The sequence below is a fragment of the Gopherus evgoodei genome, chromosome 11, assembly GCF_007399415.2.
Source record: "Gopherus evgoodei ecotype Sinaloan lineage chromosome 11, rGopEvg1_v1.p, whole genome shotgun sequence".
Taxonomy (NCBI): Eukaryota; Metazoa; Chordata; order Testudines; family Testudinidae; genus Gopherus; species Gopherus evgoodei.
The window spans coordinates 36,816-60,175 of NC_044332.1; the positions used below are offsets into that span (position 1 = coordinate 36,816).

At 47.3% G+C, this 23,360-nt stretch overlaps 1 protein-coding gene across 5 annotated transcripts in view; it reads right to left on the minus strand.

Annotated features, from left to right (window-relative positions):
* LOC115659566 (inactive serine/threonine-protein kinase VRK3-like) overlaps positions 1-6,005 on the minus strand; it is a 16,101-nt gene extending 10,096 nt beyond the window's left edge. For 3 of the 5 annotated variants that reach the window (XR_004002589.1, XM_030579904.1, XM_030579901.1), the window contains exons 1-5: positions 5,467-5,561; positions 3,489-3,631; positions 2,873-3,016; positions 2,302-2,448; positions 1,244-1,296 (exon numbers count right to left, since the gene is read on the minus strand). Coding sequence is in view for 4 of the 5 variants with exons in the window: in XM_030579904.1 (XP_030435764.1) it covers positions 1,244-1,296; positions 2,302-2,448; positions 2,873-3,016; positions 3,489-3,630 (486 nt within the window). In the remaining variant the exon portion in view is untranslated. Of the gene's footprint in view, positions 1-1,243; positions 1,297-2,301; positions 2,449-2,872; positions 3,017-3,488; positions 3,632-5,466; positions 5,562-5,735; positions 5,826-5,878 lie in introns of those variants that run through there. The other 2 variants (XM_030579902.1, XM_030579903.1) reach the window with 2 other exon arrangements.
* Positions 6,006-23,360: the final 17,355 nt, after the last annotated feature.

The window sequence follows — 23,360 nt, forward strand, 5'->3', positions numbered from 1 at the left end:
AAAAAAAACAGTGTCCTACCATATCCCATAATCCTTTGCCACTGCAAAGGGAGGGATTTGGGCCATAGAAACAATGCAGTGTCAGGGCAGATGGGGTGGGTGGTGCTGGCCTGGGATGGGACTGCTCTACAGTACTGTCAACGCACACACAGATTAAGATTTCCTGGCAATCTTTGTGGTGTTAAACATTTCTGGTTAATCCTTTGTTGGAAAAGGCTCCCCAGTAATGTTTTCCTCTGCACCTTTTAACTGGTTCTTCCCTGGCACAGTTCCAGAGACACTATTCCAATGACTATAAAAGTGGGCACATTCTTCCTAAAATCATCCCTGGGTTTTGCCAGTGACAATTTCTAAATCTCATTAAGCAGAAGAGCCAAGGCAGACACAGGACAGTGACCTGGATACCAGTCTGGCTCATGCATTGTCAAAAACAGTCAGCGAAATTTCAATTGCAGATTATTTATGATTGGGAATGATGCCAGTTCTGGAAAGCCTGGCTGGACTGGCAAATGCCAGGGGAGCTGACACAGGGTAACAAATATAAATCAATCAGCATTTGACTTTATAAACTCATTCTGGCATCAAAGAGAGGTGACAGCTCAGAAGAGCGCAATGTTAGATCTACAGTCACTTTCCAAACTAAAGAGTGTTCAGTAGTTCTGGGGACAAAAAACAACACAAAACACACACACACCAGGGTTTTAAATAACACTTTCTAGAATTTTGTTGTTGTTAACCTTTAAAAAACAGGCTTAAAGAAGATCCTATGACATACTAAATTTATAAACAAAGGGGACAAAGTCTACCCTCATTTACAACCAGGAAATCAACAGGACTGCAGAGGTGTAACAGAGGGTAGAATTTAGCTTTGTAATCTAAAGTGCAGCCCCTTTGGGGTGGCTTCTTTAAATCCTTAGATCTGTTTTCCTTATAGCTTTGCTCACTACTGTTTATTAAGGGCCTCCTGATCCAGCTTCCATTGAAGTCTAAGCAAGATGCCCATGGGAGTTGTACTGGGTCTTTAACCCATGCGGTTTATTTCCACATTTCTCTGACTAACTTCACCTGCAACAACAAAGACGATGATGCTAATTAACACTGTGAACTCTTATGGAGAATAAGACTAGAAGGAACCATTACAATCATCTGAGCTTCTGCATTCTACCACTCCTTTTGCCATGATACCAGCAGTGCTGGTAGGTCAGACCAAAGGGCCCCATACACAGAACAGACCAGAACTCACAAGTTTGAGAAAGTATCTTTGCTTTTGAGGGCAGGCTCCAGACGCTGATTGTGCTGTGGAAGGATGGAACAAATGAGGTTACAGGTGCATGGGATAGAAGTACTTGCAATGCTAGTTGCTCAGAAACTAGCGCAAGAGTGGCTTGATTCTCAGTTATCCTCTGCCTCCCTCACCTTGAGACTGTGAAAATACCATCTGTAGAGGCCTTTTTGCAAGTGGCTGCATGACAATTCCCACCTTGCTTCAGAGTTATAGGACCTTTGTCTCAACTCTCTCCAGACATTGCTAAAGCAACAGGCACTGGAGCATCTAGGCATGGGTGTAGTATCAAGGGACTCTACTCTTTAAACGTGGTATGTAAATAAAATGATTCATCAGTACCAGGAGAGAGATGTGCCATGGGCCTCTGACAAAACACAAATATAGACAACTGTGTAAGATCCCAAGCCAATGAGAGAGCTGCCGAGGGTGCATGTTATCCTCTCTTATGGACAGGAGATGGATCAATGGCTTTCAACCCTGCAGTGCTGTCCCTTTCCACATACGCAGAGTATGGAACAGTTATGGCCTCCTCCAAGGCTCAGAACTTGTTGTTTCCACTTGTGTGTGACATGGGGTGGAAGAGGGATGCTCTAAAATGGAGAGAAGATTTAATAGTCTAACCCACAGACATATGTTGGGTAGAACTTTGGATACATTTCCAGCATCCTTTGCAGAAGGCATCTCTTTGGAAGACCTGCTGCAGACAGAGCAGAAAGAGTCAGAGGAGGCAGGATCAGGATGAAGAAGGGCAGTTAAATCCCTTATTTACCTAAGATGCAAATTCACCTGTGATTAGCTCTGTCTGCAAACTGGGAAGTGTCAGCAAGAGGCTTCAATTATCTCTTTCAAAAAGCAGTTCCCTTCTCTCCACATCCCCCGAGGGAACCTCCCCAGTAGGCTGAGCTTTCAGCATACCACAAGAAGAGAGGAAGGGAGGGATACTCTTCCTCTACTCCCCACACCCCATCATCATCATCCTCCCTCAGACTGCATCCCAGAATGAGATTGCACAGCACCTTCGTACATCAGCCCACACACGCTCTGGTTCAGAAGCTTCCCCAGTTTCCACTGCTTGCTATTCTGGTCGGTCAGAATCTTGCCTTCTGGGAGAGGTGTCACGGAGGTGGATTTGAGCCGCCGGGGAGATCGGGGACTGAACTTTGCTTTGGAGAAGAGACAAAAGCAGAGCTCTAATCAGATAACAGGACACTATAGAAAGAGTGAGTCCGGCTGCTCTCCAGCACACCGCAGCTCAGATTCCAACCAGAGACATTGTGATAATACCACCCCAGCCTGATACAGCTCCCCATCTCTCAATCCTAGACACTTCACCCTGCTCTGTTAGTGAGGCCATGGGTTTCACATATTCTCCTTCCAGCAGTGGACAATCAAACATCTCTTGTAACCCATCCATACCCTGTACCTCAGCCAGGAGGTAGGGAAGGGAAGGGACAGGATGGCAGGATGACACAAGGGCTGAACAAGCCACTTCTGTAGTGCACCAGCCATACCCTAAGTGTCATGAAGTATCTATCTGCCCCACTCCTACATGAGCACAGCAGTGCTGAGGAACATCCCTGCTCTCACCCTTGGATGTCACCTTGGTACTTGGGGAAGCAGCCTGTGGGCTCCAAACCTCCTCTTCAGTCGAAGTGGAAGCTGGTATTTTCTCAGAAGATATCCACTCCACTGTCTTTCTTGTTTCTGGAACTGGCTCATTCTGCCTCAGGGCTGAACGATTAAAGAAACAAACCCGCACAATGGCGTCCACTTTATTCCAATGACTGTCAATCATAACACTCTGCACTTACAACACCTTCCATTCACAGGGCTCAAAGCCCTTTATGGTGAAACACCTCACACCCACACCCCTCCCACACCACAGACCAGGTCGGTGCTGTTAGCCCCATTTTACAGATGGAGAAACTGAGGCACAGAGGAAGTCACATACAGAGCCTGTGGCAGAGCTGGTTCAGAACCCAGGAGTCCTGGGACTCTACTCCTCAGGTCAGACTGCATTCACTCCCCTCTACAGCACTGCCATCAAAGGCAACAATTTTGCCTAAAGCAGGCAATAAGAGGTTCTATTCAGATGGACGTGTACTTGATATGTCAATGCTCCACCACTGCTTGTAATCAGGGGGCTTTGGCTAATCTGGAATCTCTATCCAATGAGGCTGCTGGTTAACCCAATCTTACCTACCTTTCAGAGAGGACAAAGACACATCTGGAGTGAGTTGCATTGGTTCCTCATCATCTTCTTTAGGCAGCTTATTCCCACAGACAGGGCAGAAATGAAATGCTGTCTCTACCTTCTGGCCACATTGGGGGCAAAAGTTGATCATTCTGAAAAACAAACCAAGGCAAAGTAGGGTAGAGAGGGAAAGGTGTCAGAGCTGAAGTGAGAAGTCAACTTTTCGAAGTTTTTTCTGGTGTTTTGGTGGCTGCGTCTCTGGAGAAAGGGGTTTACTAAGAGGAGACGTCCATTCACCCACCATCAGAGGCTCTCAGCATGCATATTATTGTAAGAGCAAACGTGTAATTAACTAAGCTGCAAAGATCAGGAAAATAAGGCACACTGAGATGAAATTATTTAAAGACCACACAGTGAATCAGTGGGACAGGGAGGTATAGCTCAGTGGTTTGAGCATTGGCCTGCTAAACCCAGTGTTGTGAGTTCAATCCTTGAGGGGGCCATTGACAAATCTGGGGCAAAAATCTGTCTGGGGATTAGCCCTGCTTTAAGCAGAGGGTTGGGCTAGATGACCACCTGAGGTCTCTTCCAACTCTGATAGTCTATGAACCCAGGAGTTCTCATTCCAGCCCCTAGATAATGCTGCAAGTGGAGTCTCCAAACTAGCAGTGGGAAAGCATCTGCCTTTATCAACCTCAACAGTAAGACAGTTTCTGCACCATCTGGGGCAGGAGTCCCAATACAGCTGTGTTTGCGAGGACCTAGTATGCACTCTGCCTTTCTGCCCCTCTCCTGTCCATCTGGGCAATGCATAAATGGTCACTAAAGCTCCCAAAGGTAGCAGATCATTTGCTAACTGAATATTTCTTTTCCTACTGCAGGGACATTCTTTGGTGTGTGTGAATGCTGGGGAACAGGAGGGCACTGGGAACGGGCAGGGCTCCCAGTATGGTATTTATGGAGAAGTCACAGCTAGACCCTGGGTCCCATGATGAATTGCCAGGATTACAGCAGCACTTGCACGGAGCAGGGAGTAGCAGAGGATGGTGAAGAGGTTAGGTCCATGCCAACACCCTCAAGTGACAACAGGGCTGCAAAACCAAGTCTTACACTGGGCCTTTCATCTGCCAGGGCTGGGTCTACAGATAAACCCAAAGCAGTGCCATAAACACTGCAGTCCCATTACCTAGGCAGCCCCCCCGGGTTCCTGCCCAGTCCCACAGCCCCCATCACCTGGAGGCACTCCTGCCCTGGAGACCCTGTCCAGCACCAGATTACCCTGTAGCCCCCACCCAACATGGGTCTAGCTCTGCATCTCCTGTCACCCAGAGCCACCTGCTACCCGGTCTCTGTCACTGAACTGCTCTCTGGTGCCGCTGCCCAGCACTTCCACCACCCTGGGCTCCTACCTAGCTCTGTAGCCCCAAGACCCTGACATACCAGAACCCTGGATAGCTCCCATCACCCCGGGGTGCCGCCTGTCCCACACCCCCATCAGACACCTACCCATCCCACCCCATTCCCAAGCACCTGTCCAGACCCCCCATTCCTCTTGGTGCCCTCATCCCACCCAGCCCCAAACAGCTGCCTGGCCCCTCGTTCCCCCATCCCACCCCAGCCCCAAACAGCTGCCTGGCCCCCATTCCCCTTTGTGCCCTCATCCCACCCCAGCCCCAAACAGCTGCCAAGACCCCCCATCCCCCTTTGTGCACTCATCCCACCCCAGCCCCAAACAGCTGCCTGGCCCCCATTCCCCTTTGTGCCCTCATCCCACCCCAGCCCCAAACAGCTGCCAAGACCCCCCATTCCCCTTTGTGCCCTCATCCCACCCCAGCCCCAAACAGCTGCCAAGACCCCCCATTCCCCTTTGTGCCCTCATCCCACCCCAGCCCCAAACAGCTGCCTGGCCCCCCATTCCCCAGGCTTCCCCGTCCCGCCCCAGGCATCTGCCCGGCCCCGCGGCCTAGGAGCGGGTCTGGGGCCCTACCCGTGCGCTGCCCGCTTCTGGGCCGCGCAGCTCGTCTGTCCCCTGGGCCGGGGCCGCCGCGGCCTGGACACACCGCGCGGGGCCGCTGCAGCCGGGCTGGGGCGGGCCGCGGGGATCGCTCGGCGCCCGGCACCCGCCCGCTCTGCCAGCAACGGCAACCTCCTGCCGCCTCGGCCGCGTCTCCCCATGGCCGCCGCTGCACCGCCCCGCCCCGCCCCGCCCCTCCTCCCCCGGGACCGCCCGCTCCCACCCGCCGCCTCTGCTTGCACCTCTGACCCCAGCGGCGTCCCGGGCTCAGCTCCAGCGCGGGCGGCCTGGCTGCGGGGGCGGGGGGGTCTCACGCCTTTGCCCTGCAAGCTGGAGCTTCTGCGCCTCCTGTTCGTGGGGAAGGGGGGACGTGACCCGCGTGTACCTCAAGGGTCAGGCACCGGAGGGCAAGTGACAAGACCCCAACTGCCCTGATTTGTAAGCAAGTCTCGTGAGTTTGGAGACTTGCTTCCCGGTTTGTAGGGCTTGGAGCTGGCAGTGCTGCAGCTTGTTTCACACATAGGAAACCCACGGAGGAGAGTCACTTCTCTATTCTTCCTCTCCTACGTCATTTCAGGAAGTGTCTTTACCTAGCTCTGATGTTCTGTCTGCAGAATGGTTGGACAGTTAGAAGAGGCCGAGTAAATAATTACTGACAAAAACTAGAAATATCTACACTACTTCAACGTTAGATTCCAAGTGGATGTTTGGCAGGTAGGAATATTCTGTCTGGAAGTAATCACATTACGTACTTTGGGCCAGTTTCTGTTTCACACTGGCACCTCATTGATTTGACCTTTGGTTTATGCTCTTGCTAGATTTATCCACATTTTTTTCCAAATGTGATGCACTGGGTAGCCATCAGAAAAAAATCAGTATGTGTAGGTACTTGCAGATCTCACACCTGTAGAAAAATAAATAGAGTTCTTCATGTAGATGTACACATGCAGTTAAAATGCACAGGTAAAGCAGAGACACGGGTAAAGTCAGTGACACTGCTATGGGTACCCTCATGGCCCTACAGTATGCCAACATTTTTATGGCTGATTTAGAACAACGCTTCCTTAGCTCTTGTCCCCTATTCTACTTGCGCTACATCGGTGACATCATCATCTGGACCCATGGAAAAGAAGCCCTTGAGGAATTCCACCAGGATTTCAACAACTTCCATCCCACCATCAATTTGAGAGAGTGCAGAAAGAAGAAGCAAAAATTATTGGAGGGCTGAAGAAATTGCCCTGCAGTGAGATTCTTAAAGAGCCTAATCTGTTTAGTTTATCAAAAAGAAGATGAGATGAGAAGTGACTTGATTGTGGCATGTAAATATCTCCACAGCAAGAAAATAGTAGGTAGAAAGGCACAACAAGATCCAGTGGCTAGAAGCGAAAGCCAGCCCAATTTAAAATTAGATATAAGGCACTTGTGTCTAGTAGTGAGGGGGATTAACCATTGGAACAAACAACCAGGGAAGTGGTGGATTGTCTATCCTTTGAGGTCCTCAAATCAAGCCTGGCTGCCTTCCTGAAAGTTCTACTGTAGTGAAACACAGGTTATTGGGTTCCATACAGGGGTAACTGCCTGGTATTTAACAGCCTATGATACACAGGAGATCAGATTTAGATGATCTAATGGTCCAATCTGGCCTTACACTCTATTAATCTATGAATTGCCACAGTTCAGTTTGTCTCTGCAAGGTTTAATGTTAGTATTGTAGCATTATACATGTTGTCTGGAAGCATTCTAGAGTTTATTTATAAATTTATTTATACATTCAGTAATTTTGATGCTAGGTCCTCTTAGATTGGCTTGTAAAAGTCCTTTAGGAACTCATTGAGCCAAGAGTTTTATTATTGTCCAGGTTTTACATTGCACGTTGTTCAAGTTCTTTTTTGTGCCCTTTTAGATTCCAAAAAACAATAATAATAGCTTGTGTTGTAGTACTGCCTAGAGACCCCAGTAAGAGACAGGCCGCCATTATTCAGGGTGGTGGGTGCATGTGTAATGAAGACAAGCTCTGCCCCAGGTATCTTACAATCTTAGTATATAACAAGAGACAACAGATCAAGAGATAAATGCTGTTTAAGACAACTATGCTATTCGTCAGCACTGCTATTCTGCAAATACATGGGGCCTTATTCTTCTCTGATTTACACCAATGTAACTCCTCTGAAACGGAGAGCAGATTCATGCCCACTGTCTTCATAGAGCCACTGACCTCCATATAACTTAGAACCCATTTGAGTCCATAAAATATCTAATCCATGGTACATAGAAAAATTGCAGGTGAACAAGCAACATCATAGGATAATCTGTTAGTGACAAAGATTTACTCTCTAGCACTGCCTGCTGGTTAGCTTTGTCTCAGTGCTAATTTGGTGACCTTCTTTTCTCTTGCCTGTTTACTGAAAATAAATCTTGTGTTTTAGACTTGGAGCATTGATCTGTGTCTAAGCAAAGATTAATTGCCAGCTTAGACAAATTCATTCTCCATTTTAGATATATGCACAGTAGGTGAGGGTCACACTTTGTGCACTAAGGGAAGACACCTGTTTATGTAATGGTTCTTTGAGTTGCTGATTCACACGATCTCCCTCTGCATAAGTTACTGGCTTGCTTCACCCTGACTCTCCACCATCGTGCATCTTGTGTTGTCACTTACACCTGTGTAAAGTGCTACCAAATCAGAAGTCTCCACTTACACCAGTGGGACCATCTTACTTCCACTTTGGCTCATACAATCCCTCCCCTCCCCTCCTCCTGCCTGCACTGCTCTCTGCACAGAAGCTCATTAATTTCTTCCCAGAACACTTAATACATTTAGATGAGCTTCCCCTACCACTCAGCTTGCCTTCCCTTTCCCTTCCTTCAACTCTCTCCTCCTTCTCATAGACAGAAGTTTCTCATCTGCTTTCCTGCACTAGACCCTCCACTTATCTCAATGACCTCATCTCATCTCTTGATCTCCCATACCCACTCATTCTTTCTACTTTTCTCCTTAACCTCTCACTCTCCTCTGGCTCTCTCTTCTTGCAGTACAAGCATGCTTACTTAAGTCTTGCCCATCTTAAAAGTAACCAAACAAAATCCTGGACTCCACTTAGGTTTGCCAACCTTCCAGGGCAGTCTTGGAGTCTCCAGGAATTAAAGATTAATCTTTAATGAAAGATTATGTCATGTGATGAAACCTCCAGGAATACAGCCAACCAAAATTGGCAACCCTAACTCCACTTGCCTCTCTAACTACCGCTGCTTCTTCCTTTCATCTCTAAGCTTATTGAATGCACTCTTTATAACCACTGTCTGAAGTCCTTTTCCTCCAGTTCTGTTCTTAATCTTCTCCAATCTGGCTCTGCCCCCAGTGCTCCACTGACACCTCTTCGTAGTGGAAGCTCAGAACCAGCATTCCATCCTCATCCTCCTTGACCTGCCAGCTGCCTTCAACACAGATGGCCATGCTTTCCTTCTTGAAATTTTGTCCTCCTGTGTCTTCCACGGCTCTGTCCCCTCCTTGTTCCTTCAGCATGTTCTTTGGAGGCTCTGTCTCATCCCCTCTCCAGCTTTCTATGTGGGTTCCACAGGGCTTTGTTGGTCCCTTTTCCTTCTCCTTCTCCCTCTGCACCTTATCTCTGGTTAATCTCATCTGCTACTTGTTAAATTTGCAGACAAACACCTTTGTGCTTTTTCCCAGATTGCGCCTCACACTTGGGAAAAACTCCCCTAAACATCTGCAAAACTAACTCATTATCCTCCATCAAAACCCTCCTTAGAACTCTCCTTTGCCCCGAAACCTGCACAAAACTTGACGACAGGCTGCTGTTGTGCAGAGACCACAGCTGATCATAGACCAACCCAAGTCACAAGGAACAATGGGCCAGTCTGTATCCAACTGCTGTCTCTTGTCTTATGCCTTAGATTGAAAGCTCCTTGGAGCAGGGACCAGCTTTTTATTTTGTGTTTGTACAGCACTTAGCATAATGGGGGCCTGGTCCATGATTAGGACTCGGAGGTGCTATGATAATACAAATAAATATATTAACATTAATTAATTACAATTAATAATTTGACAGGTAGAAATGAGTCCACAAGATGCAGGGCAGTGAAGAATTGGCCACATGGTTTTAATCAATCCCTTTAACCAAACTCCACCCTGATTTGAACAGTGGCATATTTGAGTTCCTCAACATACAGAGGTAGTCAATAGGTGGACCACTGGCCAAATCTGGACTACCAGATGCTTTTGAACGGACCCTGACATCTTTTTATTTACTTACCATCATTATTATTTTCTCTGCAGTCTGGATCTTGACTATACTGTAACCAAGAAATTTGGACCTTGACAAAAAATAAATGACTATTCCTGCTCTACTGAGTCAGTGGCCCAGTTAATCCCTAATGAGTCTAAACTGAGCTTCTCAATTTGTCCTCTTTGCCTCTTGATACCAACAGTGTTAGATTTCCTACCTAGTCCTGGCACTTAGCTTTGACTGGTATTTTCTCCAGGAGCTGGGGGGTCTCTTTTCAGAACCACATGGCTGGGCTGCACTGTCAGTTTTCTAAAATGACTCTTGGATTAGTTTTGTGCAATAACAGACACTGCTGTGAAGTGGCTCTTTCCTGCCTGATCTTTACCCTTGTGCCATTCAGCACTACCACAGATAGATTCTCATCACTCACTCTCCGGCTACAATGGGCCTTGTGGGACCATCCAACAGCCTTAAACAGCAGCCGGCAGAGCAAACTGGCCACACCTCACTCCTTCCTTGACACATGACCTCCAGTGCCGGGATGTGCCCAGAGAGGTGGCATGTTGGCAGGTAGCACTGGCCCACCTGTTAGTCCCAAAGGCTCTTACACCAGGGCTATTTCCCTGGGAGAAAATCTGGCTGGTTTCTGGCAATGTAAAGGGTCCGCAACACAGCCTGGGATCTGGGCTTGTTTCTGTGATCGGTATTACCCCTCCCTCCATTACCGGAATGTCTGAAACAGACGCTTTGCTCTGCTTGGTGAGTCACGGGGATGTTCTTAATGTGAATATTTAAAACTGCACACTAGCAGCCAGTTGGGCTGCAGCGTAGGGATCTAGTGGGTGAAGCTGCTTTATAATGCCTATGTGCTTTCCTTGTAAAATAATCACACGATCGCTCAGTCTCTGCCAATCAGATCTCAGCTTTCATCCATGCCAGTTGATAAAAACTGTCACTGATCAGGACAGGAAACAGTTGCCTAGCAACATCTCAGGACTGGCTTTTCCAAAGTAACCCGTATGTGGGTATCACACACTCAGACCGCAGGAGTGATTCCTGGAATGACCTGATCCTAGGCAGAGCACTCCATGCACCATGAGCCTGTGCAGCAAAACCACCACAGGTGATTCTTGTGGGCTGAAGTAGGGGAATCAGCAAGGTCATGGACCTGTTCAGGGGACGATCACAGTCGCTGTTGGCCAAAGCATCACTTGGTCTTTACACAATACCGTAAGAAGGGGAAGAGTCACCAGGGCATGGGGTTCCCAGCACGCGTGGCAGAGGGGATGGGATCACAAAGGGTAAGAAGAGTAAAGAACATTCAGCCAGAGATTCAAGGACAAGGTCCAATGAGCACCAGGTTTCAGGTTAAAGAAGCTGTTAGACTTGGCATTGAAGGGGACAAATGCAGAAGGTCCTGACTAAATAATAACAAACATCTGTTTACCTAAGCACATATACTGTACTCATGACTGTGGTACCTGAGCGAGATTTTAACCTTCAACTTATTGTCCGAACTTTCACTACTAGCCCCATTACAAGTGGGTAAGTGAGGAGGACCAGCAGGAACAGCTCTCAGGTGTACATGCTGGGAAGAGAAGCACAAACCTCATCCGCAGTGGTAGCTGGAAGGAGAAAAATGCAGCACTGATGCCAGGGAGCTATTTGAAAACCTAGATGGAAAATCATTTACCCCTTGAAAGTCAAACCCAAGAATTCTGTGGGTAGAAGCCCAGGATCAACAATCCCCAAATGAAGAGAACCAGGGTCCTGGTGCCCGCCCCCACTTCCTGGGACATGTCCATCAGAAATAGAGGCATTTCCTCACTCCAGAATATGTGTGTGTTAAGCATGTGCCTAACTTGAACATTGACGGCAAAAGTCGTCCTTAAGAACCTCACTAGATCAGGGCCATCATCTTCGTTTCTCTCCAACTTTGGGTTTTCCAGGCCTAGGATTCAGACCCGATTTTGGCTTTGGGAAAAACCTCTATTTCTCTTGGCTATGTCGCAAGGTTGGGTGGGACACCTAGGCCCTGCTGCCCTTCATTGGATGCTGTTGGTCCTGGACTCCTGCCCACAGGGTCTATGTGTGCTGTTTCTCACTTTGCAAAGGAGCAGAGACAGCTGTACAAAGGAAGGAAATGCACCACAGACATGACCGTCAGTGAAATAGATGGTATCTGTCAGAGCCTCCCCCCACCCCAGCTCTCAAACAGAAATCCAGACTCACAGGTGTTTACAGGAGATGGAAACACATTGATCAATGGGATGCATCACCTGTAACCAGGTCCACCAGATACTGACTGGCTCACAAAGCTTGTCTGCACTCCAAAAAGTGCAGCTGACCCGGTCCTGATTCTGGTTTGGCCTTGCCTCACTTGCAGCAAAGCCAGTGGCACCCATTGCTGACCCCAGGCTGCTTTAGCACATGTGGGAGAGGCCAGTGCTTTCAGAGCAGGAAAACCTGGATTCTCTCCCAGCTGTCACTGTGAAGTTCTTGGTGTCTGTGAGTGCAGCATAGAGACAACCATAGCATCTCATTTTGCCAATTGCCTGTAGTATGTTGAAGGGTGATGCTTGGTTTCTGTGAGGTGCCTGCTATTGGACTAACCAGGATGAATTGCCCTGTTTCATAGCAATTTCTCTATTTTTGCCCTTCGGACACTGGTGCCAAAAACTAACCATGCACATTACTACTATTACACAAGTTTCACATCTCCTCTTTTAACAAGGAAAAAGGCAATGGAGATCATGCGAGAGTGTTCAGCTCCCCCAGGTAAAGTCCTCAACCTGCCTGCCACAACCCTGAGATTCATAAATGTCCCCCTCTGCATAGCTCTTCCCATTGTCATGGTGAGCAATAAACAGCCCCCTTGTTGGCCAGCTCAACAGTGAGGTCAAGGCCTGACTGGGCCATGGAAACTGAATCATAGAATATTGGGGTTGGAAGAAACCTCAGGAGGTCATCTAGTCCAACCCCCTGCTCAAAGCAGGACCAGCACCAACTAAATCATCCCAGCCAGGACTTTGTCAAGCCGGGCCTTAAAAACCTCTAAGAATGGAGATTCCATCGTCTCCCTAGGTAACCCATTCCAGTGCTTCACCACCCTCCTAGTGAAATAGTATTTCCTAATATCCAACCTAGACCTCCCGCACTGCAACTTGAGACCATTGCTCCTTGTTCTGTCATCTGCCACCACTGAGAACAGCCGAGCTCCATCCTCATTGGAACCCCACTTCAGGTAGTTGAAGGCTGCTGTCAAATCCCCTCTCACTCTTCTCTTCTGCAGAGTAAACAAGCCCAGTTCCCTCAGCCTCTCCTCGTAAGTCATGTGCCCCAGCCCCCTGCTCATTTTCATTGCCCTTTGTTGGACTCTCTCCAATTTGTCCATATCCTTTCTGTAGTGGGGGGCCCAAAACTGGACGCAATACTCCGGATGTGGCCTTACCAGTGCTGAATAGAAGGGAATAATCACTTCCCTCGATCTGCTGGCAATGCTCCTACTAATGCAGCCCAATATGCCGTTCGCCTTCTTGGCAACAAGGGCACACTGCGGACTCATATTCAGTTTCTCATTCACTGTAATCCCCAGGTCCTTTTCTGCAGAACTGCTGCTTAGCCAGTCGGTCCCCAGTTTGTAGCAGTCCATGGTATTATTCTGTCTTAAGTGCAGGACTCTGAAGTGACCCCTCCCCTCTTGGAGGGGATCTTTCCAGTCAGAATTGAAGTCCGTTGGTGAGGCAGCATTGAGGAAACTTGCACAGTGCAGCTGTCCTTGTTCTGTGGCTGAACAGAGGGTTTCCTCTGCAGGGTGTCAACCCAGCAGCTGTCAGCTTACATCACATTTTTTCAAATTGATAAAATGAAACTAAGAGGCTATTTTTTGTTAATTCTTTCTGTGGTGCTTATCAGGGCCCTGTGTTTGTTCAGGATGCACAGAAGACAGATGTGGCAGGTGAGTAAAACTATTTTCCCTTTTAATCTTTCCTGTTACAGCTCTGTCACAGGGTGACTGGCCCCTTTAAGAGGGAGTGGGGTCCAGTGCACGTGTGACTGGTCATCTGCCGCCCACTAGCACTTAAGAGAAGGCCGTTGGGCTGTAGAAAGAGGAAGACCTAAAGGCGTGAGAGGCAGAATGGGGCAGAGCAGAGCTGTCTGAGAATGGGAGAGGCAGAGGGAGCAGCAGAGAGTTGCCTGAAGGAAAGATCTGAAGGAGGTAGTTACTGTGAGCTGTGGATGCTGAGTTCTGAGGAAGGCTATAGGGAGGACTGGCTAGAGCTGGGGAACCCTGCTGAATTGCAGACAGGCTTCTGCAGTGGCCCCTACGGAATGAGAGGAAGAACTGCTGGTTCTTCCTGATCAGTGTAAGCTTGTCCCAGAAGCCAGGAGTTGTTTCTGGAGGGAGGTTCCCCTGAGCAGAGGTAGGGTGAGAAGATGTGAAGAGAGTTGACTTAGGGCAGCAGGAGAAGACTCAGGTAGATGGGCATGGAGAGGGGGCCCTGGAACAGGGGCTAAAGGAACAATGACTGAGGGGTTCATGACTCCTGGGTGGGTAACTTGGGAATGGCGACCTTGGAATAGGATTGACAAGCTGCTGTGTTGTAATCTTGTTTCACTTTGGGGAGGAACTTGTTTCACCCTGAGGGATCTGAGGACTGTGGTACTGTATATGATTTTAAAGGTTTCAGTTTGTCGCTGAGAGAGAATATTGCTTTGCACGGGCAGGTAAAGTGGAAACTCAAGGAGGTTGTGTCTCTGCTGCTGAGGTTAGCCATGGGAGTGTGTCTGTGATGGGTGTTTTCCGGGGAGAGACCTCTTTAAGAGGTGGTTTGCTTTACCATCTCAGAACAAGTCTTGGGGAACTTGGCTGAGTATTTATTTAAGGCTGGGGCCAGCTCCCATTGAAATAAAGGGGAATTTGTCACTGACCTCAATGAGTGCAGCATTGGACCTCAGTCATTTAGAAGGGATCATGTTTTGAGGCCCAGCCTGTTAGGCACAATCAGAGGCAGTGCAGATGGAAAGATCAGTTACACTGGACTCATCTGTGCCCTCCAGGGATCTCCTCAATGTCATAAGAGAACATAAGATTGGCCATATGGGGTCAGACCAAAGGTCCATCTAACCCAGTATCCTGTCTCCTGTTGTGACAGTGGCCAAAGCCAGATGTCCCAGAGGTAATGAACAGAACAGGTAATCATCAAGTGATCCATTCCTTGTGGCCCATTCCCAGCTTCTAGCAAACAGTTACGACTCCCTCAGTCTCCTCTACCCTTGCAGAATGACAGCAATCCTACAAGTGTATGAACACTCACTTGTCAGTTTCAGATGCTGGCTAAGATCTGGAAGTGCAGATCTCCAAAAAACTCTTAATGCTGCTAGAATGTTAATTGCAATGAATGAAATAAATCTGTGCCCTTACACAAATCTTTGGTCTTGAAGAGTATTTCTTTCCTTTTAAGGTACTAACTGGCACAGGGGCTGGAACCATCATGGAACTAGCAATGGGCTCAGGAGCCTTTTATCACTGGGTTGCCAATTCAAATCCAGACCAGGCTGGTAGTGACTGGACATCATTACCATCTCATAGCTGGTTTGATGGCCTGTGTGAAATGAGTTGTGTGGGGTCTCAGAGTAAGATGATCGGAATCACTGTGGGTGCAGAGCTCTGTAACCCAATATAAACAAGATTTTTTATTTTTTTTTCTTGCCTGTATCTGCACCACAGTCTCTGGGACAGACTGTCTGATAGTGGATTATTACCCGTGTGATCAGCACCACCCTCCCTGCCTCAGGCTCCACACAGCCCCTCTGGGAGGCTGGGGTTATGCAGTTATGGAGGACAGGCTAGGGGCTGCATTGTGGGGCTGCCCATAATTTCCTTCTCCGATGGGTTCCCCCCCCCCGCCCAAGGGTGCCACCTGATGTAGCGGGTATCACTGAGCCCGCCTGTTCCACCAGTCTGGGCTCCCTTATACTGCCCTGCTGAGCCAGGCCCTCAAGCCTCCTCTATTACACACAGGTAGGGACACACCCAGCTGCAGAGACAGACAGACACTGAGATCAGCTCTGCCTGGGAAGACTCAGCTAGGGAATTGCCCAGCACTCAAGTGCCCACCCCCTCTGGAGTGCAAACCCAAAATTGTATCGTCTTGTGCTGCACAGAGATACAGCGTAAGCTCACTGAAATTTGCTTCCTCCTTCGATGTAGAGGAAGATCTGCACAGCTTTTAGCCCCCCAGTTATGAATTCCACCAACTGGTTTTAGAGAACACAAAAACAAACTCATTAACTACAAAGGATAGATTTTAAGTGATTCTAAAGGATAGCAAACAGATCAAAGCAGATTACTGAGCAAATAAAACAAACATGCAAAGTAAGCTTAATGCACTAAAGAAACTGGCTACAAGTAGTAATTTCTCACCCTAAATGTTGTTTTAGGCATTTTTTTCACAGGCCAGACACCTTTTCCAGCCCTTCATTTGCCAGCGTGGTTCCCTCCCCCACCCCCTGTGGAAAAATACTGGTATTCTATCATGGAATCCAGCACTTGGTGACTTAATCACATGACCCTGAAAATCACATGACCTGTCAAAGCAGCCATGAGCCAAAGGTTGTCTATAGCATCCCAGGAAGCTTCTCAGGAAGGTGGGAGATTAGCATCTTCAAAAGTCCTATTGTTCTCCCTAATGGCTCATCCAGATTGATTGCATTCTGTCTGGTTGGCATTTCCCAGGTGCAAACGCTTTTGTTTTTGGCGAACGCATTGTCAATATTCCTAACTTCAGATGTTACCCAGGGTTCCTTTAACCCAGAGCTCTTGGTAACTTTTACTCTGTGTGAGGTGGTGTCAGGAAATAAATCAGGGGAGACACGGTCGTCCGACCGATAGATGGCTGGCACAAACAGGACAACACAAGAGTGCTTTCACTTAAAGTTATACTTTACTTAAAGAAACCTTGTTAAGTAAGCAGTTCCAATGTGCAAGCAAGAGGCTCCTTTTGATTAACCTGGTGTGGGTTTTTCCAGAGTTTGCAGCCTTGAGACCCCAATAGACATTCCTGGGGCATATCCTGCTCTTTTAAAATGCATGTATCAGCAACTTCAACACAATTCTTATCAGGACAGATGCGGGGTCAAGCTGCCCTTTCTGTGGCACCCCAAAACTCCCCCCACACCTTGGTCAAGCTGAACATAAGAACGGCCGTACCGGGTCAGACCAGAGATCCATCTAGCCCAATATCTGTCTGCCAACAGTGGCCAATGCCAGGTGCCCCAGAGGGAGTGAACCTAACAGGCAATGATCAAGTGATCTCTCTCCTGCCATCCATCTCCATCCTCTGACGAACAGAGGCTAGGGACACCATTCTTTACCCATCCTGGCTAATAGCCATTTATGGACTTAGCCACCATGAATTTATCCAGTTCCCTTTTAAACATTGTTGTAGTCCTAGCCTTCACAGCCTCCTCAGATAAGGAGTTCCACAAGTTGACTGTGCACTGCGTGAAGAAGAACTTCCTTTTATTTGTTTTAAACCTGCTGCCTATTAATTTCATTTGGTGACCCCTAGTTCTTCTATTATGGGAATAAGTAAATAACTTTTCCTTATCCACTTTCTCCACATCACCCATGATTTTATATATCTCTATCATATCCCCCCTTAGTCTCCTCTTTTCCAAGCTGAAGAGTCCTAGCCTCTTTAATCTTTCCTCGTATGGGACCCTCTCCAAACCCCTAATCATTTTAGTTGCCCTTTTCTGAACCTTTTCTAGTGCTAGAATATCTTTTTTGAGGTGAGGAGGCCACATCTGTACACAATATTCGAGATGTGGGCGTACCATGGATTTATAAAAGGGCAATAATATATTCTCAGTCTTATTCTCTGTCCCCTTTTTAATGATTCCTAACATCCTGTTTGCTTTTTTGACCGCCTCTGCACAATGCGTGGATATCTTCAGAGAACTATCCATGATGACTCCAAGATCTTTTTCCTGACTGGTTGTTTCTAAATTAGCCCCCATCATATTGTATGTATAGTTGGGGTTATTTTTTCCCCATGTGCATTACTTTACATTTATCCACATTAAATTTCATTTGCCATTTTGTTGCCCAATCACTTAGTTTTGTGAGATCTTTTTGAAGTTCTTCACAATCTGCTTTGGTCTTAACTATCTTGAGTAGTTTAGTATCATCTGCAAACTTTGCCACCTCACTGTTTACCCCTTTCTCCAGATCATTTATGAATAAATTGAATAGGATTGGTCCTAGCACTGATCCTTGGGGAACACCACTAGTTATCCCTCTCCATTCTGAGAATTTACCATTAATTCCTACCCTTTGTTCCCTGTCTTTTAACCAGTTCTCAGTCCATGAAAGGACCTTCCCTTTTATCCCATGACAGCTTAATTTACGTAAGAGCCTTTGGTGAGGGACCTTGTCAAAGGCTTTCTGGAAACCTAAGTACACTATGTCCACTGGATCCCCCTTGTCCACATGTTTGTTGACCCCTTCAAAGAACTCTAATAAATTAGTAAGACACGATTTCCCTTTACAGAAACCATGTTGACTATTGCTCAACAGTTTATGTTTTTCTATGTGTCTGACAATTTTATTTTTAACTATTGTTTCGACTAATTTGCCCGGTACCGACGTTAGACTTACCGGTCTGTAATTGCCGGGATCACCTCTAGAGCCCTTTTTAAATATTGGCGTTACATTAGCTAACTTTCAGTCATTGGGTACCGAAGCTGATTTAAAGGACAGGTTACAAACCTTAGTTAATAGTTCCGCAACTTCACATCTGAGTTCTTTCAGAACTCTTGGGTGAATGCCATCTGGTCCCGGTGACTTGTTAATGTTGAGTTTATCAATTAATTCCAAAACCTCCTCTAGTGACACTTCAATCTGTGACAGTTCCTCAGATTTGTCACCTACAAAAGCCAGCTCAGGTTTGGGAATCTCCCTAACATCCTCAGCCGTGAAGACTGAAGCAAAGAATCCATTTAGTTTCTCCGCAATTACTTTATCGTCTTTAAGCGCTCCTTTTGTATCTCGATCATCAAGGGGCCCCACTGGTTGTTTAGCAGGCTTCCTGCTTCTGATGTACTTAAAAAACATTTTGTTATTACCTTTGGAGTTTTTGGCTAGCCGTTCTTCAAACTCCTCTTTGGCTTTTCTTATTACACTCTTGCACTTAAGTTGGCAGTGTTTGTGCTCCTTTCTATTTGCCTCACTAGGATTTGACTTCCACTTTTTAAAGGAAGTCTTTTTCTCTCTCACTGCTTCTTTTACATGGTTGTTAAGCCACGGTGGCTCTTTTTTAGTTCTTTTACTGTGCTTCTTAATTTAGGGTATACATTGAAGTTGGGCCTCTATTATGGTGTCTTTAAAAAGGGCCCATGCAACTTGCAGGGATTTAACTTTGGTCACTGTACCTTTTAACTTTTGTTTAACTAACCCCCTCATTTTTGTATAGTTCCCCCTTTTGAAATTAAATGCCACAATGTTGGGCTGTTGAGGTGTTCTTCCCACCACAGGGATGTTGAATGCTATTGTATTATGGTCACTATTTCCAAGCGGTCCTGCTACAGTTACCTCTTAGACCAGCACCTGTGCTCCACTCAGGATTAAATCTAGAGTTGCCTCTCCCCTTGTGGGTTCCTGTACCAGCTGCTCCATGAAGCAGTCATTTAAAGTATAGAGAAATTTTATCTCTGCATTTCGTCCTGAAGTGAAATGTTCCCAGTCAATATGGGGATAATTGATATCCCCCGTTATTATTGGGTTCTTAATTTTGATAGCCTCTCTAATTTCCCTTAGCATTTCATCATCACTATTACTGTCCTGGTCAGGTGATCGATAATATATTCCTAATGTTATATTTTTATTAGAGCATAACATTCCTATCCATAGAGATTCTATGGAACATGTGGATTCGCTTAAGATTTTTACTTCATTTGAATCTACATTTTCTTTCACATATAGTGCCACTCCTCCCCCTGCATGATCTGTTCTGTCCTTCCAATGTATTTTGTACCCTGGAATGATTGTGTCCCATTGATTGCCCTCAGTCCACCAGGTTTCTGTGATGCCTATTATATCACTATCCTCCTTTATCACAAGGCACTCTAGTTCACCCATCTTATTATTTAGACTTCTAGCATTTGTGTACAAGCACTTTAAAAACTTGTCCCTGTTTATTTGTCTGCCCTTTTCTGATGTGCCAGATTCTTTTTTATGTGACTGTTTATCATCTGATCTGGCCCTTACATTATCCTCTTCTGTCCTCTGCTCCTGACTGTAACCTGGAGATTCTCTATCATCAGACTCTTCCCTAAGAGAAGTCTGTGTCCTATCCACATGCTCCTCTGCAGCAGTCGACTTTCCCCCATCTCCTACTTTAAAAACTGCTCTACAACCTTTTTAATGTTTAGTGCCAGCAGTCTGGTTCCACTTTGGTTTAGGTGGAGCCCATCTCTCCTGTATAGGCTCCCCCCATCCCAGAAGTTTCCCCAGTTCCTAATGAATGTAAACCCCTCCTCTCTACACCATCGTCTCATCCACGCATTGAGACTCTGAAGTTCTGCCTACCTACCTGGCCCTGTGCGTGGAACTGGGAGCATTTCTGAGAATGCCACCATAGAGGTCCTGGATTTCAGTCTCTTCCCTAGCAGCGTAAATTTGGCTTCCAGGACATCTTTCCTACTCTTCCCTATGTCATTGGTACCTACATGTACCACAACCGCCGGCTCTTTCCCAGCACTACACATAAGTCTGTCTAGATGCCTCAAGAGATCCACAACCTTCGCACCAGGCAGGCAAGTCACCATATGGTTCTCCTGGTCATCACAAACCCAGCTATCTATGTTTCTAATGATCGAATCTCCCATTACTAACACCTGCCTTTTCCTAGAAACTGGAGTTCCCTCCCCTGGAGAGGTAACCTCAGTGCGAGAGGCAACCCCAGCACCATCTGGAAGGAGGGTCCCAACTAAGGGAAGGTTTCCCTCTTCTCCCATTGACTGCTCTGCTTCCCTGGGCCTTTCTTCCTCCTCAACAGCGCAGGGGCTGTCTGAGCGGAGGTGGGACAATTCTACAGTGTCCCGGAAAGCCTCGTCAACATAGCTCTCTGCCTTTCTTAGCTCCTCCAGACTGCTGAATGGCCAATTTACAGCTTGCTGACTAGACTGCCTTTAACAATAAGCCATAGTGGTTGCAGGCACTTTACTGGTTTGCCAAAGTCTCTCTGTACATAGAAACAGAAATGATACATGCCTACAAATAGGATATTCATATTCAGCAAATCATAACCTTTGCAATGATGATATCTCACAAGACCCTTCTTGCATAAAACACATATTAATTATACCATATTCATATAATAACATTTCTATGAAGAATATGGATTGTAACATTACACCCTCCCCACCCCCAAGCCTCATGGAAAACCCAGCAGAAGGTTAATATGACCTGAGGCTCCATTACTTCTTATATAGCCCCATGCTGGGGAAATTCTGCTTTAAAGAGGTTCTCAGGGGGAGCCGCATATGGGGAAGCCCTGGGGGCTGGTCAGGGAGAGCTGCTGGGGACCCTGGCATTCTGCAGATGCTCCAGGAACTGCTGAGATCTTAAGGGACCCTGGACTTTGGAGGCTGAACTGCTGGAAACCCTACTTCTCCACCCCAATGGGATGATTCTCCACAAGCGGGGCCATTGCAGGGGTTTCTGCCCCTCACCTCCTGGTATTTCCCCAGGTCTTTCTTATAAGAAGTGCCAGCTTCTAGAAATGGCAGTGGAACTGGAAGTCACAGGTCAGGCCCCTTTAGTCCCTTCCCACAAATACTTTCAGTAAATTTTCCAGGAGATCCCCTGCTGCAAGGTGAGATTCCCTAGTGAAACAGGATTAGAGTCACCAGAGAGATGTTAACCACTGCGGCTCTGGGATCAAGGGGGAGTTCTTATGGAAGACAAATATTGCCTGCTGGGATTGTACCTCTCCGATCACCTGGGGGAAGCAAGATGCTCTATGTGATCATGGCTGACTTCACAGTTATATTTTCTTATATTTGGATGAATTTGTGTTTGTTTCTTAGACAGCGAGGCAGCATGAGGCTGACAAGCTGCAATGGGAGCTTCAAGAGGAGAGCAGGAGGAGAGAGAACCTGCGCAGAATAGATGAATATAAATAAAGCAAATTAATATTTACTGCAATGATCATTATAGTTAAAGGCATTTAAAATCAGTGCCCAGTGCTCAGTCCCACTCAGTCACTGGAGATGCAAAATCCAGGCTGTCTCTACAAGCTCAGAAGAGTAGACAACTAGGATGTAAGCAGAGAATGCCGAAAAGAAATGAGGAATGGAGCACTTCCAAAAACGCCTCCCAACCCCAGTGCAATTATCTCTTGTGATGACACTGCATAGTAATGCCTGCCCTTAACCATTGTATCTGCTCTCCATTTCCGATGATAATGGAGAAGAGAAGATGGACGAACTGGGAGCTGCCCCCTTCATCCAGGAGGTAATGTAAATGTCTTGCTCAGCAAGGCGCTTCTCTCCTTAGGATGAAATCAAATGGGATCACCCAATCCCTTTTCCACACTTGCAGCAAGCATTCACTGGACAGCAGGCTCCACTCCGCTAAGGTAGAGGTCAGAGCTCAGAGCTGTGCAGAGCAAGCCCCTTTGCCTGCAGCCAGGGGTGACTGAACTATATTAGTTTGCCCCTTATATTAGTGATCCCTTTAAATGTTGCACTGTTGTGTAGCTGACTTGTTAGCATGTTTAATTCTGGGCTGGAAACGTCCACCCCAGGAGCTGGGCTCACATGCAGCGTGGGCACTGCAGGGCAGTATTAGGGGTTTCCCAAGTCCTTGGAGTGCCCAAGTCCCAGAAACTTCCCAATATGAGAGAGGAACAAACCTCCTTCTTCGAGTGATTGCTCACATCCATTCCAGTTAGGTGTGCGCGCCGCGCGTGCACGTTCGTCGGAAACTTTTTTACCCTAGCAACTCCAGTGGGCCGGCAGGTCGCCCCCTAGAGTGGCGCCGCCATGGCGCTCTATATATACCCCTGCCGGCCCGCCCGCTCCTCAGTTCCTTCTTACCGCCGTGTCGGTCGTTGGAACTGTGGAGCGCGGCTTAGCTGTCCTCCACGTCCCTAGCTCTCCTAGTTTTCAATCGCTTATCTCTAGTTCTATATAGTGTTAATTAGTGTTGTTAAGTAAATAGTTTAGTCAATAGTTGTTAAATAGTTCTTGGCCGGGGGCTTAGCCCTTCCCGGCACCCGGCGCCAGGCTCATGCCTGTTTCGCCGGGCTTCAAGCAGTGTGCGGCCTGCAAGAAGCCCATGCCCACCAGCGATCCCCACGAAGCGTGCCTGAAGTGCCTCGGGGAATCGCACAGGTCTGACAAGTGCCGCATCTGTAAGGCTTTCAAGCCGAGGACAAAAAAGGAGAGAGATCAGAGACTCCGAACTCTCCTAATGGAGGCGGCACTTGACCCGTCGACTTCGCGGACCGTGGTCTCGGCACCGGCACCGGATCGCTCCGGCACCGAGAAGACTCCTCGGCACCGACCTTCTCCGGCACCGGAATCACAGCCTAGGCCGTCGAAGTCTGCTAC